General features: G+C 46.5%; 1 protein-coding gene across 1 annotated transcript in view; it reads left to right on the top strand.

The window, feature by feature from the left end:
• LOC144799179 (cytochrome P450 2J2-like) overlaps positions 1-17,668 on the top strand; it is a 488,767-nt gene that overhangs the window by 197,509 nt on the left and 273,590 nt on the right. Inside the window, exons 3-4 of the mRNA XM_078670429.1 lie at positions 11,803-11,955; positions 12,123-12,283. Coding sequence (XP_078526555.1) covers positions 11,803-11,955; positions 12,123-12,283 — 314 coding nt within the window. The remainder of the gene's footprint in view (positions 1-11,802; positions 11,956-12,122; positions 12,284-17,668) is intronic.

Below are 17,668 nucleotides of genomic sequence, written 5' to 3'. Positions count from 1 at the left end.
GCTAGGCGGGACCTCCCAGGCGGCGAAGCAGGCGAAGTGCCGGACACAGCGGGCCCTCCGACCGGGGCCTGGAGATCTCCCCACCCGAGGTGCGGGTGTGACCGGGGTGAGAACTACGCGAGTGCCCGGCTTGGAGGCCTTCCCGATCTTTGCGAGAAGCCGGGCGCTACGTCCAGCGGGGTTGCGGCCCTATTGAGCGCGGTCTGAGACCGACTGGACGCGGGCGCCTGACCAACCTGTGGCGCCCCCACGCCCCCGGCACCGACCCTCTTGTGCGCAGAGCCGCCAGCGAAGCCCGCAGAGATTTGAGGCAGACGGGGGAGCACCCTTAACGGAGCTTTCACCCCCGCAGATGCCTCGGAGCGCACAGGGGGGAGACGTCGGAGATCTGGCTGCCCTTCTCCACAATTGCCACGACTGAAGTCGGACCCAGGGAGGTACGGGGACACGACCGTGCTGAGGTGGTGCGTCATTTGGCCGCGTGTCCCGGCCGGCCGTCAGTGAAGGCGTCGGAGCCCCTGCGCCCCTGTTCACCCCGGAAACGCAGCACCGGTGACCCCCTGGGAACTGCGGGCGCAACTTTCTCCAACTCGGCCTGGGGTGCGGCGACTCCCCTGACCAGCCGTGGTTTTTTGGGGTTGCCGTGGACTTCCGCCCGCCCTGGCCTGGCGGTGGACTCTTAGGGGTGCAGGAGTGGACGTGAGAAGGAGCTGAGACGGGCACCTGGTCTGGTGGAGGAGCCTACATCATGGCTGGTCAGCGAGGGGGTAAACGCAATGACCGCACGCTTCCGGAGATGCTCAACAGACAGCCAAACAAGGGGGACAAGACCTCATCTTCGCCTGGAGCCGCTGGGAGCTCGCACTCGGGTGCGGCGGCGGAACCTCCGGTCACCAGATCCTTTTTGGAGTCTCTATTTAGCACGCTGAGGGATGACTTCCAGGCCTTGAAGCAGGAAGTAGCAGGAGAGGTGAGAGAAGTCCGCAGGGAGGTGGAAGGTTTGGGTGAGAGAGTGGACACTGTGGAGAACTCCACGCACAGACAGGATGAAGAGATCACTCTTTTGCAGCAGGAAGTGCTGACTCTCAGGGAACAGCACTTGGATCTCCAATTGCACAACGAGGACTTGGAGAATAGATCACGAAGGAACAACATTAGGGTCCGGGGTGTGCCATCATCGGAAGAGAACCCTGATATAGTCCGGTACCTGCAGGAACTCTTTCGCATGGTCTTGGGAGAAGGGGACGATTTCCTCATTAGAATCGACAGAGCACACAGGGTGGGACCCCGCAGAAGGGCTAATGGCCCCCCCCCGGACATCCTGGCGTTCCTTCCAGACTTCCCGCTGAAGGAAAGGATCATGGCGGAGGCACGAAAAGCGCGCTCGCTCACCTTCCGAGATCACCCTGTGGCGCTATATCAGGACCTGTCTACTCTCACGCTTCAGAGGCGTAAATCATTTAAGATCGTAACGGATTTCCTCAAGCAACACGACACGCTCTACTCCTGGGGGCACCCCTTCCGTATTATCTTTCAGTGGCAGGGAGAGACTCACCACTTGCGGAACCTGCAGGACACCTGCGGAATCCTGGGCATCACCGCGGAGGAGGAAGAGTCCAACACGCCGAGAAGACGGCGCACGGCTGACGGAGAATGGCAACGAGTTGCACGAAGACGAAGGACAGCGGAGGAGTCGCGGAGGCCGGGATCTCCAACTATTAGAGCGGAACGTGAAGCTGCTGTTCGGATAGCGTCCGAGGAACTTGGAGGTTCAGTGGTTGCTGCTTTGACCGCTTAATCGTGCTCCGGGGGGAGTTCATTACAGCACTGTTCCAACAGCCGGCTGACATGGGGGTGGGGGCGAAGGTTGGACCACGTGTGGCTGGACGTCCACTAAGGTAACATTCCACGGACTGGTCCGTTAGGGCCTGTCTGGGACTATTTCAGGAAGTTTTGGGTAGTTTGGGGCGGAGGGGGTGGGTTATGCGGCTGGGGGAGGTGCGGGAGAATGGGGGGGGGAGCTTGGGGATGTTGGGGTGTGAGTTGAGGGGCAGGGAGGGAAGGGGGTGTTGGGAGTTGGGGAACGGGAAAGTTGAAGGGGGAGAGTTGGGGTTGGCCCTGTCCAGTGCTTCTTCGGTATCTGCGAGTATTCAGTTAGAGGCATACGTTCACTTGGAAGTCATTGTGTTGCCACGCACTCTGGCCCGCACACATAGACAATGTAGTCCTGACCATCCATGGCTGAGTTAAAGATAGTCACCCTGAATGTTAAGGGTCTGAACAATCCCACGAAGAGGAGGGCTGTCCTCTCATTACTGGAAAACTCCCAGGCTGACATCTGTCTGCTTCAGGAAACCCACCTATTGGCCGGGGATTGTCACAGGTTGAGGTCTCGCCACTTCCCTACACAGTTCTTCTCCTCCAACACGACCAAAACGGCTGGGGTGGCCATTCTTTTGTCCAAATCATTCAGGGGGGAGGTGCTGCACAAACTTGTGGAACAAAAGGGGAGACTTCTAGCCTACAGATTTAAACTGGGAACCCTGGTATTCACGGTGGGCACAGTTTATGGCCCGAACCAACAGCAAGATAGATTTTTACGCCAGGCATTGGAGGATATCACAGCATCACCTGATATATATGTAATACTGGGAGGGGACATTAATTTAGTCTTTGATTCCTCAAAAGATAGATCAGCGCAGCGACACCCGCAGACTGGGGAACTCTCACAGGCGGTGAAGGCGCAGTTAGTTGCTTCTGACCTGCACGACCTCTGGCGCGAGCACCACCCAACCGACAGGGACTTTTCCTATTACTCGCACGCACACAAGACATATGCCAGGCTGGATTACCTGCTGGTCTCTGGACCGGTTCGTGACTTAGCTACCGCCTCGGAAATGGGAGTCCTATCCCTTTCGGACCACGCACCGGTCTCGGGGACCTTCCTTCTCCCGCCGGGCTCGGCCCGGAGGGGGGTCTGGCGGCTTCGAGACACGCTTCTGCATAAGAAAGAAGTAGTGCAGAGTATTGTGGACTCTGTTAGAGATTTTCAGCTACACAATTCTAACCCTGACACCTCGCTATCGACTCAATGGGGGGCCCTTAAGGCGGTCATACGGGGAGAGTTCATTGCGATTTCCGCCGCGGACAATCGAGATAGGAAAATAAAGCGAGACGAGCTCACTCAGAGGGTTAGGGAGCTGGAGCACGTACACCGTCGCACCGGAGCTCCGAGAGTCTGGAAGCAGTTGAAGGTAGCTAGGAAACTCTTGTCCTCCTTAGACTTAGATAGGGCTGAGTATGCTGCGCTGCGCCTAAAACACGCCTATTACACGGGGGGGGGTCGATGTGGCCGCCTCCTTGCGGCCAAACTGAGAGTGGCACACCAGAGTCGCCAGGTGAAGGAATTGGCGGGGAGCGCGGGACAGGGGATCTCAGGTGATGCTGACATTGCCGAGGCCTTCCGTCGATTCTATGCCGACCTGTATGCAGCTGAGGCCGCACAAATGGGGAACCCGGAGGATTACCTTGATTCGGTATCATTGTCCTCCCTAACCCCCGAGCAGGCAGACTACCTGGAGAGAGAGATTAGGGTGGAGGAGGTGGTAGCGGCGATTTCTAGGCTTAAATTAGGGAAGGCCCCAGGTCCGGACGGTTATACCGCCCTCTTCTACAGGACGTTCTGCACAACGCTAGCCCCAGTCTTGACCAGGCTGTTTAACTCTTTCTCTGACCTAGGGGCTATTCCTCCAGATCTCCTACAGGCGACGGTGTCGGTGATTCCCAAACCGGGGAAAGACAGGACACAATGCGGCTCCTATAGACCGATCTCCTTGCTGAACGTAGATCTGAAAATCTACACGGGGATCCTGGCGACGAGACTGGCACAGTACCTTCCCGGCCTGATTGACCCTGATCAGGCTGGCTTCGTGCCCGGAAGGCAGACTGTGGACAACACTAAGAGGATAGCACACATCTTAGAAAAGGCCTCCCGTATTCCCGGGGAGAGGATGCTGCTTTCGGTTGACGCCGAGAAGGCGTTTGACCGGGTGCATTGGCCCTACCTCGAAAGGGTGATGGCGCGGTTGGGTATGGGAGAGAAATTCCAGAACATGGTGTTTAACTGCTATAAATTCCCCTCTGCGACTGTGCGAGTGAATGGCTGTGGTTCCCGGCGGTTTGCTATCGAACGCGGTACGAGACAGGGGTGCCCCCTCTCCCCCCTCCTCTTCGCGCTCTACATGGAGCCCTTCGCTCAGCGGGTTCGGCAGAATGTAGCAGTTACTGGGGTACGAATGGGTGGTTTCACCCATGCAGTAAGCCTGTACGCAGACGATGTACTTTTTATGTTGGAGAATCCGGGGCAAGCCCTGCCCGCATGTATGGCTGAACTTAAGGCTTTTGAGAGTGTAGCTGGCTTTCGGATGAATGTGGAGAAATCCACGGCCTTGGACATTTCCCTGTCTCCGGCAACCAGAATTGACCTGCAGAGGCTCTTTCCCCTGCGTTGGTCACGGAACCAGGTACAATACCTGGGGATTGCGCTAGCCCCGACATTGCAGGCAATGGTTTCCATTAACTATGAGGCGATGGGTGTGAAGGTGAGGGAGGAACTTGGAAGATGGAGCAGGGGGACGATTTCCTGGCTAGGCAGGGTAGCAGCGGTCAAAATGACCGTTTTACCCCAAATATTGTACTTATTCCGAGCACTACCTCTACAGCCCCCCAAGGGTTGGATTCAACAGATGCAAACTGAAGTGTCCCGCTTTGTGTGGCAGGGCCGTAAGCCCCGAATGCGCCGCGCCCTCACGACTCTGGCACCGGAGGCTGGGGGGCTGGGAGTCCCCGACCTCCGCAAATACTTCCAAGCGTCCCAATTGCGTTACTTGGTGGAGTGGAGTAGGTGGGAGTCCGACAAACACTGGCTCTTCCAGGACCAAGCAGTAGCCGGGCGCCCTTTACAGGAAATACCATTCCTTAGCAGGCCACACCGCCCCCCGAATCTCTATGCTTCTTATATCACGCGAGTTCCGCTGAAAGTGTGGGACTCTACCTATCGCACATTCGATCTCACCACCTTTCCCTCGCCCTTCACACCGATTGTGGACAATCCTGATTTCACACCGGGGACAGAGCAGGGGGCCTTCTCACACTGGAGGGACAGGGGCTGTAGGGCACTTTTCCACATGTACACCGCGGAGGGGGTTATTCCCTTCCAGAGCTTTAAAGATGAATATCAGATGGCCGAGACGGACCGCATGCGATACTGGCAAGTACGACACTGGGCCTTGCAGCCGAGCGTTAGAGAGTCAGCGGATAGGAAGTTGCTGCCGTATGAAAAGTGGCTCATAACCCGCACCTCGGACGCCAAACTCATAACTGACCTGTACAGGATGCTCCAGCTCCCATCTTCCCACTTCCACATTCCTGGTCGGGAGCGCTGGAACAGGGAGCTGGGGAGGACACTTAGCCCTAAGGAGTGGGATCATATTTCGTATAGGGCGAGACACTCAGCTTATCACGTGGGCCTCACGGAAACCTTCACCAAGATTTCCACATATTGGTATCACACCCCTGAACGATTGCATGAAATGAACAGGCTCCTTAGTGACAAATGCTGGCGGGAGTGTGGGCAGGTTGGTACATTAACACACATCCTCTGGGACTGCCCCGTACTGCAAGCCTACTGGTCGGCGGTGATAGATGAGATTGATGCAAGCTTTGAGATTGAACTGCCCCGGTTTCCAGCGTATGCCCTGCTGGGTCTCCCAAATGGCTTGATGTACCTGCTGAAATCTAGGAGGGGACGGCAGATTGCTATTATGCTGGGTTCGGCAGTCCAAAACATACTAATACACTGGCGCACGCCTACCATTCCATCACACACAGGTTGGCTGCACAGGTTGTGGCATGTTCTGGGGATGGAAAAGCTGTCTCTCACATTAGCGGGAGACGTGACCGGTTTTGAGGAGCTGTGGCAACCCTTTCACTCGCTATTGGCCACCGAATTTAAGGAAATTACATGCCCCAGATACCTGAGACTGCTGCGGCTTACGCCCCCGTTGTGAAGCACTGTTCCATTGAGGGGGGGGGGGGGGGGAAGCAGGGCCACTCAGGAGCGGAGGGATTCGGGGTGGGTGATAAGGATGACGTTTTACTTCCACGATACGCAGCACTGGACAGGGAGGGTGGTGGGAGGGGGGGAAGTTTGTGGGGGGGTGTTGTTTACTTAAAGAGAGGTATAGGATTTTGGGACGATGCTCCTTCTTTTTCCTTTTTTGCACATTTCCATGCCAGCCGCAGGATATTGAGGCAGCCCCCAGGGCTGGGACATTTGAACTCTCATCATGGGACAGTTCCTGCCGTGTATTTGGCATATCTGTATGTCTGTTCTACTATGCAACTGTACCTTTCTAATAACATACTTTAAACTTAAATGCAAATTGAAACAGGTGTTGCGCACACACATGTCCAAAGGACATGTGTGTGTGCAACATGCAACTTAGAAAAATGCTTTTAAAAGCATTTTTCTAAGTTTTTGCTATTTACCGAGAGGTCTGACCTCTCGGTAAATAGCGGCCCAAAATTGCATTTTCGCAATTTTAAAATGCTTCATGAATTGCATTTAAGGAATCTCAAATAGAGATTCCTTAAATTCAATTCTTCGCAAATGTGCGAATTCTTACATAGCGAATTTTGCATTTGGGATGATGAATACCAAATGCAAAAATTGCACTCGCAAAAGGCAAGATTCTGAGAATCTTGCCCTTTGCGAGTGCAATTTAGCTTGATGAATCAGGCGGTTAGTATCTCAACTTTATTTCCTGCAAACAACATATTCCGAAATCCTCTCAGAACAAACTCCCTCAACCATCATACGTTCCTCCTTAAATTCGTTTTGCTTCATTTCTTGTCCATCACTACAGTACCCTTCATCTTTTGCAATCCCATCTATCAACTTTCTCTGCCAACCATCCACACTTTGCCTAATGTGCATACTGATCTGAGATCATTCATCCAATAGGCACAAAGAATCTCATGTCACTGGCATCAGTGCATTCTCTCCCGCTGTGTTTTTGAAACTCCTGAAAAACACTTTAACATAATTTATTAGCCGATTATTTTAGTTCTTGTGAGGTTCTTTTAATCTTTACCCAATTAAGATCTTTTGGTGGCACTCGGCTATTCAGAAAAGTAATCACTGCTTCATTTTCCTCCACCACTACAGAAGATGGTGCATTAATGCAGGAACATCTCGTTGTCTCGTCACATGGCCCATGTGCAACAACTTTACAATCATACCACAATTCAATTGGCATTGCAGTGTCAAAGAACATTTTGAAATAAATCCACAACACCTTTAAAATTTCAACAAATCCATCAACTTGTGGGTACCACAGTACAGGCTTGTCTATGAATTTTGGAAATTCATTCACAAATGCTGCAAGTTCACCTTCGTCCCATGGTACTTCTCCTATATTTCTCTCAATGGATAAGCTAAAGCTTCTCCCTCATCCTGGTTATTGTTTTCCTCAACTAGATCTGGTGGTTTCTTTTTCTTCTCATGTTTTCTTGCTAGGTCTGGTGGTTTATTTTTCTTCTCATGCTTCCTTGCCCACTTGTTTCCTAATTTCTCAAAACCCTTCCATTTACAAATGTATTTCGCCAATTCTGAAATGTGTAATCGCATTCGTGAAGAATGTGTTGTCTCAATTGCTTCAACAGCCATGTGTAACCTGAAACTTTTCTGAAATGGAAAACTTCCTGAGACGTTAATTTCATATTTTTGGGCCGAATCAGTCAGTCTATCACGTATAGTTCACGCACCTTTTATAATTTCCTTACGCAGGTAAATTAAGTCTTTTTCCTGATATTGGTTCAAATTCTCAAGATCTAAACATTCCCGCTATAATTTCTTCCAGTTCAATTTTTAAATTTGATACATTAAGTGGTCTCTCTTTTTCGGGTTCTGGGTCAATTTGTTCCACCATGCTCTCTAGCTTTTTAATCCCTGCTGCTTCCTCAAACCATGGTCAAAAAATCCTATCTTTACTTAAATTTGTTTCTCCCTTGGCTATTGGTTTTGTAAAGACAATCCCTCCTGTATCTTTCACTGCTTAAACTGTCTGGGGCAGTTTCTGTTCTGTAATCTGTGAATTATGTCATGTCGAGGTAAAGCCTGATGTAATTACTCCTTCTACAGTTCTTTGAGCTTCATGGGTTGGGACTATATTCATTTGGACAGTCCCAATTTGTCTAGGCACAGTTTGTGCAGCTACAGTTTGTAGTATGTGTGCCGAATCAGTCACAATTGGGATAGTAACACCTGGAGGTATCACTGTCAATATCGAGTCAACAGGTGGTGGGGCAATCTGAAATGTCTGTAAAGTTCTCTCAATCTGTTTTTCTCTTGGTTCAACAGAAGCAGTAGCCACGGAGATACTTGCTGGTACACTATGATCAGAATTTATAGTGGGGACCACATAAGGTGGTGGACACTCAGTTAACAATGCATCCAATATTTCATCTCCTAAATCACTAGCGGATTGAGGCTTTTTGTCATCCATAATTTACTTCTCCTATCTCTGATCCTTTACCCTTGTGGCTTCTCTTACCTGATCTCTTGCTTTCTTTTCCCATCTGCTAAGGCTTCAAATTTTGGGGGTCAAGATGGTAACATTTCTCTTAATCTGTCCATAATTTGCAGTTCAAAAGTACAATTGTTAGGGAAACTCAAAGGACCCTCTTTCTCAGTAACCTTGCACCATTGACGAATCCTCGAACAGTAATATAGTCCTAAATTTGTTAACATAAAATGTGCAGGCTTCCATCAGCTGGAGTCTCGTCATCGACTCAAATCAAATTTTCAAATTACCTCCCCAAAGTTTCTTAAAGCCTTTAACCCATTTACTTTTTGCAATAATTCAATCAAATGTTTTGATTCAATTCCCTAAACGGCAAATGTTTTCCTCCAATCCTGTTGCAAGTTAAATTCTTGAAGACTTTTAACCAATCTCAATACAGTAATCACACACTGGACCTATCACAGCGTGGCACACTCTGACGTCACTCTCACTCCTCAAAGCAGCTCACCCTCTTTAACAATTTCTCCGTAAACATTCACTCACACAATCATCTTATATCTGTAATAATCTGCCTTTCTAAAAGATCAATAGAATTCAATCACTCATTGAATACCCATTCTCTGTGAAACCTCGACCAGCGTAGAATCACCTGAATCAATATAGTTTACCCTTTGTGCACAAGGTGTACTACATGATTTGCTTTCGTCCCATTCCCACAAAGTTCCCTGTCTTAGATGGAGCTGTTGACGACATCTCATGACAACTCCTCAATAGTGCGATCAGACAATCACAATCTCGGTGTCTTCTACAACTTTTAATGTATCCCGGGATCTTAGGCCACTTTGGGACCTAAAACTCAAATCTCAATCCTTGGACCACGTCTGGCCCGAAACCACATTCACTGGACTTTCCTCCAACTCCGCAAGACATTACACATTAAGATCATCACTGCAATGTAATGCAATCCATGCAATTACTTCTAACAGAATTAGCGCATACCACAATCTAATTCAACACATTTACTGCAAATGCAATTATCGCAATCCAAAATTACTGGAACACATTGCTTCCTATTAATACTCACACCTACTTCAGCAATCCCCTTCATGCACCGCCTTCTAATATCGCTTTTCCAGTCTTCAAGTTGAGGGCATTGGAATCAGGAATCAGGACTTTTTGAGACTTGGGCCTTTATTCTAAATTGGGCAATTATTTTGTAGCTCCTTTTAGCGCATTACCCTAAACACTGCTGCTTTTGGCCAAGGTGTAAAACCTTACCTCTGCTGCCAAACTGATAACGCGGAAATCTCAGAGTGATCTCTTTGGAAATGTAGAAAATGTGCCACCATTACCTTTAATTACCTTTACCCTTGTTTCCGCTCAAGGCGATGGGTCTTGGCCACCGTTTTTTTTACCAATGGGGATCCTTCATAAACATGGGCAAATAACCAAATGCAAATACACAATTTTATTCAATAATGAGAGTCGTGATTAGTTTTTAAAGGATTTATTTTCTAATCAATATTTATGATTCTCTGAATCTTCATTCATTCGCCAGGTATCAATAAGGTTACAGAAATAATAATAGAAAAATAAAGTTAGTACAGAGCATATCATAAATTGCATACAGCACATTCCATAATGGATCTGCATTCATGTTTATTGTTATAAGTTAATAAAAACTGTCACAATATTTCACAATTGATACAGGATAATAAAAACGTGTTTGCAATAAAATACATCGCTTTCTAATTCATCCCGTCACAATATTTATGCAATTAATACTGAATAATGGAACACGTTATCAATAACATACTTTGCTTTTCAAATTAATCAGTTTCCTAAATGCGCATGCTGATATTACAAGAATACGAGATAATAAAAATGTTTGCAGCTCAACATGTTGGTATTACATTTCCTTTCATAAATTGCATGCAGCGCGTTCCTTAAAGGAAAGAATCCCTATTCTAAGAAAATGAGGCACACATGATGTCAGTCAGAACTCATGAAGAGTTCAAGAATAGAAGCAAAAGTGAGATTAGCATGAAGCTAAATCAATAATTAATAATTGCAGAATCTCCAGTCAAGAGGAATAAAGCATAGTGCAAATACGCCTTGGCAAAGCTAGCTAGTCAAAGCACAAAGCTTGGGGATTTTAATAAAAGTCAGAATGGAACAAAACCTGCATCTAATCTGCCTTCATCTGCCTCCGTTCTGCTCTCCATTTAAGTCTTCCCTCTCCTGCCCTGCATTTGCAAATCACATCTGCTCTTCTCCCTTCAGTTCTGCATCGAAGTCTAAAACTCCTCTGCAGCCTCCCATCTCTAAATCTGCCTGAGTCTGCCTCTCTCAAAGATCTCTACAAGAGTTCTGAAAGGGTTCTGAAACTCCTAAACTTGGAATATTGTTACAAAGCATGTGGCGTGATTTATGTTCTGCATCCAACTGGAATCCAGCATTCTCCAAAAGGACACCTCCACTCCTCTGCTGTCTGCGCACGTCAGGCAAGTGAAAATGTTTCCCACTACATATTCTGCATCTTATTTAATATAACTTCATCTCCTAACCTTCCTTTAAAGAAACATTTTAACTAAACACATATCATTAGCTGCAAAAGAATTTATTAATTAAGCAAGAAACATTAAACATAACGTGGTAATGCACTTATAAAATTCTATTCTCTTTAAAGCAAAGAATGCAATGATTCTTTGTTTAAACGTTTCCAGCAACTAAATAGATAAAGCTCCGAGGGTACATGATGTAAATTATGCCAAGCGTTCTTCTTTCTCACTGTGACATCCCTTTGCTTAACCCGAAGGCCATCCGGAACTTACAGAGCAAGAGCTAAATCATGAGCTGTTTCTGTGTTTATACATTCTAAAATGTGTTAATTTTACGAATATACACATTTAGCACTTTTACAAATTAAAATTGCATTCTATAGTGAGAACAAAATCAAAACCAGCTGTATTAAAATAAAGCTATGAATTAATTGTGCAATGTTTTACATGGTTTGCTAAGTGGAATGCGTCTGACTAAAGACTGTGAATGTCAAAGCCTCATGTTTTCACTTTGCAGCACCAAATGTCTGCATGTCACTTTTTAAATGCAGTTTTATTTCTGAAGCCCAAGGCAGGTTTGTCATTAGTGATGCTAAATTCTATAGGAGATTTACATGCTATTTCACCAGAGTTTTTTTTCTCTCAACATTTCATAGGTATAGTTAGTGCCCAATATGGACAGAGTTGGAAAGAACACCGTCGATTTAGTTTGTCAACCCTAAGGAACTTTGGGTTGGGGAAAAAGTCCATGGAGGAGAGAATTCATGAGGAGACATCCTATTTATTGCAATACTTTGAAAACAACATGGGTAAGAGTTCCAAGCATAAGGAGCAAAAAAATTAAACACAGTGTTTATATCCTTGATTCTGTTTTGATGCACCCATAGTCATTATATTACACTCTCTTTCTGACATTTTATTCCAATAGATTTTTTATGTGAAAAAATAATGTTTGTAATCTTTGCTTAAAATACAGGTGCTCCGTTTGATCCACATTTTGCCATTAATAATGCTGTTTCCAACATCATTTGCTCTATTGTGTTTGGAAAGCGATTTGAATATGACGATTCCTTTTTCCGAAACCTGATTCGCTTGGTTAGTGAAAATCTGAAGGAAACAAATGGAGCTTGGGCACAGGTAAATTGAACCAAATTATTTCTACTTCCAAGGAGAGACATGTTAAATACAAATTTTACTGTGCTGCAAGGTGGTCAATTGGGTCATCAGTGACTCTGCAGCAAGAGGACTCTGTGTCTGCAATGTATTCAAGAAAGAGAGAGAGAGAGAGAGAGAGAGAGAGAGAGAGAGAGAGAGAGATAGATAGAGAGAGAGAGAGAGAGAGGGAGAGGGAGAAAGGGAGGGACAAAGATGCCATATGCTCCCTGTGGAAAGCACTCAAGTGTAATGGAGGATATTTGAGGAGTAACTTCAGTCCACATGAACAGTAAAGATTGAGTAAGTTCTCCAAGCTAGATCAGACGATCTAGCTTGGAGGACTTACTCAATCTTTAGTGTCATTCTCACTGATAACATCCCTTTCGGATGGCTTACAAATTCATGGTTGTTGAATACTAAAAATACCAAGGGGATGTATTACAGAGGTGCTCCGGATGCGCAATGGGCATTTGCAGCTGCTTTGCGCTCCCCCAGGGCCCTTTTTACAGAAGGGGCGGCAGACGTTTGGCATCCCTTTCTGTAATACCGATAGCGCTGGCACACTTAAAGCACCAGCACTATCATCAGAGCGCATTTCCCTCATTTGTATAGGGGCATGGCACCATGCTTATGAGGGAATGCCTTTGCCCATGCGCTCGCACCGTAATACAGATGCGAGTGCAGAGGCAAAGAAGCAGTCAGGAGGTGCACTGTCAGTGCGCCCCATGATGGCAGCCTTCTGGAGGGGGGAAAGGGGGTCCCATGGACCCCCAGACATCCCCCTGCAGGTGGGTGCAGTCACTCACTTACCCCACCTGCAAGGGGATCTCTAATCCCCCTTAAAAGTGCAGGCGGGTTGCCACCAGCACTGTGTCACATGGAGCTGCTTCAAAGCAGCCGCTCTGTTTTTCACATGAATGTGCTGCCCCGAGAGCATGCGAGTTTGCGGGTGCTCTGGGGAAGCTCAATCATCCTAATATGCGCATTTCCTTGTTTGCACTGGAGGCACCTTGTAAAAGGTGCGCCTGGTGCAACCAAGGACAATAAACCCCAGGTGTACAATCCCTTTGACCCTCACAACTTCACCAGGTTATCCTCTTGTCACAACTTCAGTCCCTGAACAGTCTCAAATTAACTGGCATGCGGCTAGGTGAAGATGGAATATAAACAATGAACTATAAGCAGGATCATTTTCAATAATACTATCAAGGTTTTAACCATTTAAACGCTTATACTCTTTCTTCCTAGTGCTGAGTCCTTTTTTTTAATATTTGGGGATGTTTGTACATAATCCATCAAAACGTTTTTTTCCATAAAATATATCCAGGCAAATTTGCTTCCTTTTTTCCCCACACATTGGGAGGCTAAAGTTATATTGGATGTATTATTCCCTTGCAGAAAACTGAAGGCCAAAGTTATCAAAGAGTTGCATGCTCTTGCATTACGTAATGGGGTGCAAGAGTGATGCAACTCTTAAATTGGCTTTTATCAAGCTATGCAAGGCTTCCTTGCATGGCCCTGCATGGCTTGATACATCTAGAGTGATGCAACACAGCACAAATTACTGACTTGCATTTCTCTGCCCCAGGGAGGCATTCCATGGATGGAGCCTGGGTGATCCCACTGATCCACTCATGGAAGTTGGTAGATTCCCAGATTAACTATTAATGGTAGACCTGAGAATATGTAAAAATGTTACGTATCCTCAGGGGAAGCGCAACAAGGAGAAATATTTTTATTTCTCCTCATTTGTTCCTCTTTCTATGTGGGCTGCATTCTGCAACACTCATAGAAGCAGGAACATGCCTCAGGGAATAATTTTTGTGTAGGAAAGTGTCCCTTCCTGCACTAAAAAATCCTGATGCAAGGGTGCCTGCGATTGGCAGCACATTGTGCGCCAGCTCAGAGAAAAGACAGGAATGTGCTGTATAATGTTAAATAGGGCAGATTCCTGCCCTTTCCCTATCATGCAGCGCACAATGTGACTTGCTGCACTGCATGATTGTTTCATAAATATGCCCCTCATAAAGTACCAAAATGTATCAATTTTCTTTTGTGGATAAGAGAGAAAGTTTTTAAATTTTTCAAAAAACTTCATTGGTTTGTTGTGCTAAGATAGGCCTCTTCCCAGCTTTCAGGAACAGACAGAGTTGTAAAAAAAAAACGTGTTTCACTTTCGTTTTTGCAATTTCATAAATGATAGTCAATAGTTCCTCTACTTACCTGCAGTGTTTAGGGGAAAGAGGTGTGAGACCTAGGGGTGAGACCCAGAAAGGTGTACCTTTCTGTAAAGCAGAAGAAATTCAGCAAGGGGCCATTGCTGTGAGCAGCTCATGTTTTTTTCCTAAGTAACTAATCATTGATAACTAATGAAAGTCAGTAGGAAAATACAAATCGGAGACAATGTTTAGGCTTGTATTATTCCCCAAGGGCCAATCTGCTTAAGTATTATACAGTCTGACCCTTCCTGTTGCTAGAATATGTGTTCTTTGGTTGACCAAAAGTACGCGCTATCCAGAACCATCAATTGAGCTTCCTCTTATAATGGTTTTTCTTTGTTTACTGACTATAAATCGATTATAAGGTAAACTTTTATGAATTAAAAATTGATATAAATCAAATATAGTGAAATGGGTTCTGCCCATTTAATCCTCCCGGATGTTTTGAATTGAATCACCCAGTTTTGGACTTTTTAATACGGGTGAGCCTCAATACTCGTGTCTTGGTATTTACATTGGAATTCGACATTGCATGCTTACTGCCAGTGCTCACCTTTTAAGATAAAGCCTCTACAACATAGCTACTGTAAGGGAAACTAGGCTGTTTGCAAATGTGCGTGCTTCACATTTGAGACTACTGTCATGCACAGCCTGGTAATTGCGCACAGATAGTCTGGTGCAGGAGTGGACTTTGCAAGGTCATATGTAGATCTAGGGTAGGCCTTATAATATTAGTGGGCACTGATAATTAAGTTCAGTAGGAATTACTGGTTTATCTGCAGTGTCACAGTATTATACACATGGGGGTAATTTGCCCTAAAGTTAGTTTTGTTTTCCCCTCGGCCCACAAAGTCCAGCGAGGTATCAAACTGGGATGAAACATGTACACCAAGTTTGAGTATGCAAGTCCCAGGAGCCTACATGTATACCTTTTGGGCTGTGCAGAGTTGTCATATTTCTCTGGCTGATCTCAAATCAAATGATTATGTGCCTTTTGCCAAATTGCTGGGCCATGTTAATTACTCTGCTCCCCAGAAGTGGGAACAAATGCCTACCCACACAAAACCAGCAATTTAGAGTACTTCACTCATCTCCTGTGTAGGAAAGGGGTGGGGAGGAAATCTGCATCTGGTAATTAGTCTTCACATTGTACCAGAGTTGGCACAACCCATACTCACTGAACAAAGGAAGAAGCCCAGACATCTGGAGCTGTGCAGGAGAGTTGGGACAGGGGTGGAGGGGTAATGTGGTACTCTAGGATTGGCCAGGGGTGCCTGGCAGCTAGAACTTTCCACGCCCACTTGAAAACATTTGCACAGAGAGTTGGACACTGAAATTGGACTGCGGCAACACCATGGACATCTGGAAGGATAAGCCCCCTGATGCCCTAATAGACTAAGGGCTCTCTCTACAGCTAACCCTGGGACCTGTACTTCTCTAGCGGGCCAGTCAGATTGACTCTTTTACACCCTCTGAGATACAGTTGGGGAAGATCTGGACTTTTTCTGACACATTAAGAGGAGAGGACAACCAGAGAAAAAGCAAAAGAGAAAAGCAGGTGTGGGCGAGTAGAACCATCTACCTGCAAAGTGACTACTTTACCAGGAGGCTTTTGATAAGGTGAGAGGAGGCTTCAGGTGACTAGCGCTCGCCACCAGGAGCAAAAAGAATGCAGGATCAAGTAAATCAGTCAGAAGGGTCTGAGATACACATGTGGAAGGAATTGACTTTTGACCCCTGCCCAAGTTTCCTAAATACACTTGGTGTGGGCCAGTGTCCAGTGGTCGATGAAAGCATCATAAATGTTTAATGACCCAGGAGGGTGCGTGCATGAGGCCCCCTCACCAAAATTCTGCAAAGCTCCAAGATCCCATCCCCTGAACTGGCTTATTAATAAATGGGGCCTCAGACCCTATCTCTAGGCTTTGAAGGTGAAGGAAGGGTCCAGGGACCTCATCCTCTGGACCAGAAACATGTCTACACAAGGAAGGAGCCTGGGACCCCATCTCCAGGTGCCTGAAGCAAGCAGAAGCCAGGGGGGCACCCTTGTGACCCCCATTGATGGTGGTGGTCAATCTCACTGGCCCCCACCCATGGGTGGACTGGGCAGGGAAAACACAGCTGCCAGCTCATGCGCTAGCAAACAGGAGTGTGACTTGGCAGGGAGTAGCTGGGGCAGCAGAGAGTGGGCTTCCTGAGCTGCCACCACCCTAAGAAGTACCTGGGACGTACACAAGGAATCAAAAGAAAGAAAACAAAGAAAAAGAAGATGGAGGGTACGAAACTCTGCCCAACAAAAGAAGATGCCAAAGCAGCCAATTCTATGTTCATGCTCCTTAGAGGGAGCAGCCTTAATGCCCAGTGGGTCTTTCTTTGCATCACGTTGATTGGTTATGGTGGCCCAGAGGATGGCAGGGCGTCCACAAAGGGAACATAGGGGGACTGTGGTGGGCTGCAGAAGTTGCAGTGATCCCCAGAAGTACATTTTAGCAAGTGACCTTAAGTTTGCCAGGTCAAGTAATCTATGACCCCCAAGTTTTTCATGACTGTTTTTAAACATTCTTAAAGTTGGAAAAAAAATTCTACACCCAGGGAGTGCAGGGTTCTCTAGTAGGTGGAAGAAAGGCTACATGTTTTGGGCCTAAAGTGATTTACAAAAGACACAAATAAGTTATGTTTTTAACAATGCCTTTTTTTTAAAGTGTATTGCTTACAGTGACTTATGATAAATATTGTAATTCTTTATTGATAATAATGATTGCAGGTAAATTATGGTTACTGACTTCCGTGGTAGAGAGGTAGTTTGTAACATGTGATTCTTGGTCTTTTAATGTGGTAACTTCCACAAAACCAATAGGCCTCCTTTATTTAATGTTACACCCTCCTATATGATAATATACTAGCTGGTATAGGTGGAGGGTGGGAGTACTGTGATGTATGGGGTTAATGACCCATTAGGGGTCACATGTGATTTCAGAATGTCACCAAAGGTATTTCCATCAACCTTATGTGTATATTTGTAAATTACGGCATAGTATTGAGCAGTGTGTGTATAATGAAGGTACTATTCTTTTTCCAAAAACAAAGCATACACTGGACAATCATTTATTGAATATCATTGTTGCAGGACAGTGAATGCTGATAACTA

The sequence above is a fragment of the Lissotriton helveticus genome, chromosome 12 (assembly GCF_964261635.1).
Source record: "Lissotriton helveticus chromosome 12, aLisHel1.1, whole genome shotgun sequence".
NCBI classification, from domain to species: Eukaryota; Metazoa; Chordata; class Amphibia; order Caudata; family Salamandridae; genus Lissotriton; species Lissotriton helveticus.
Note: the sequence above shows the minus strand (reverse complement) of the source record. Positions and strands in the feature narration are given on the sequence as shown.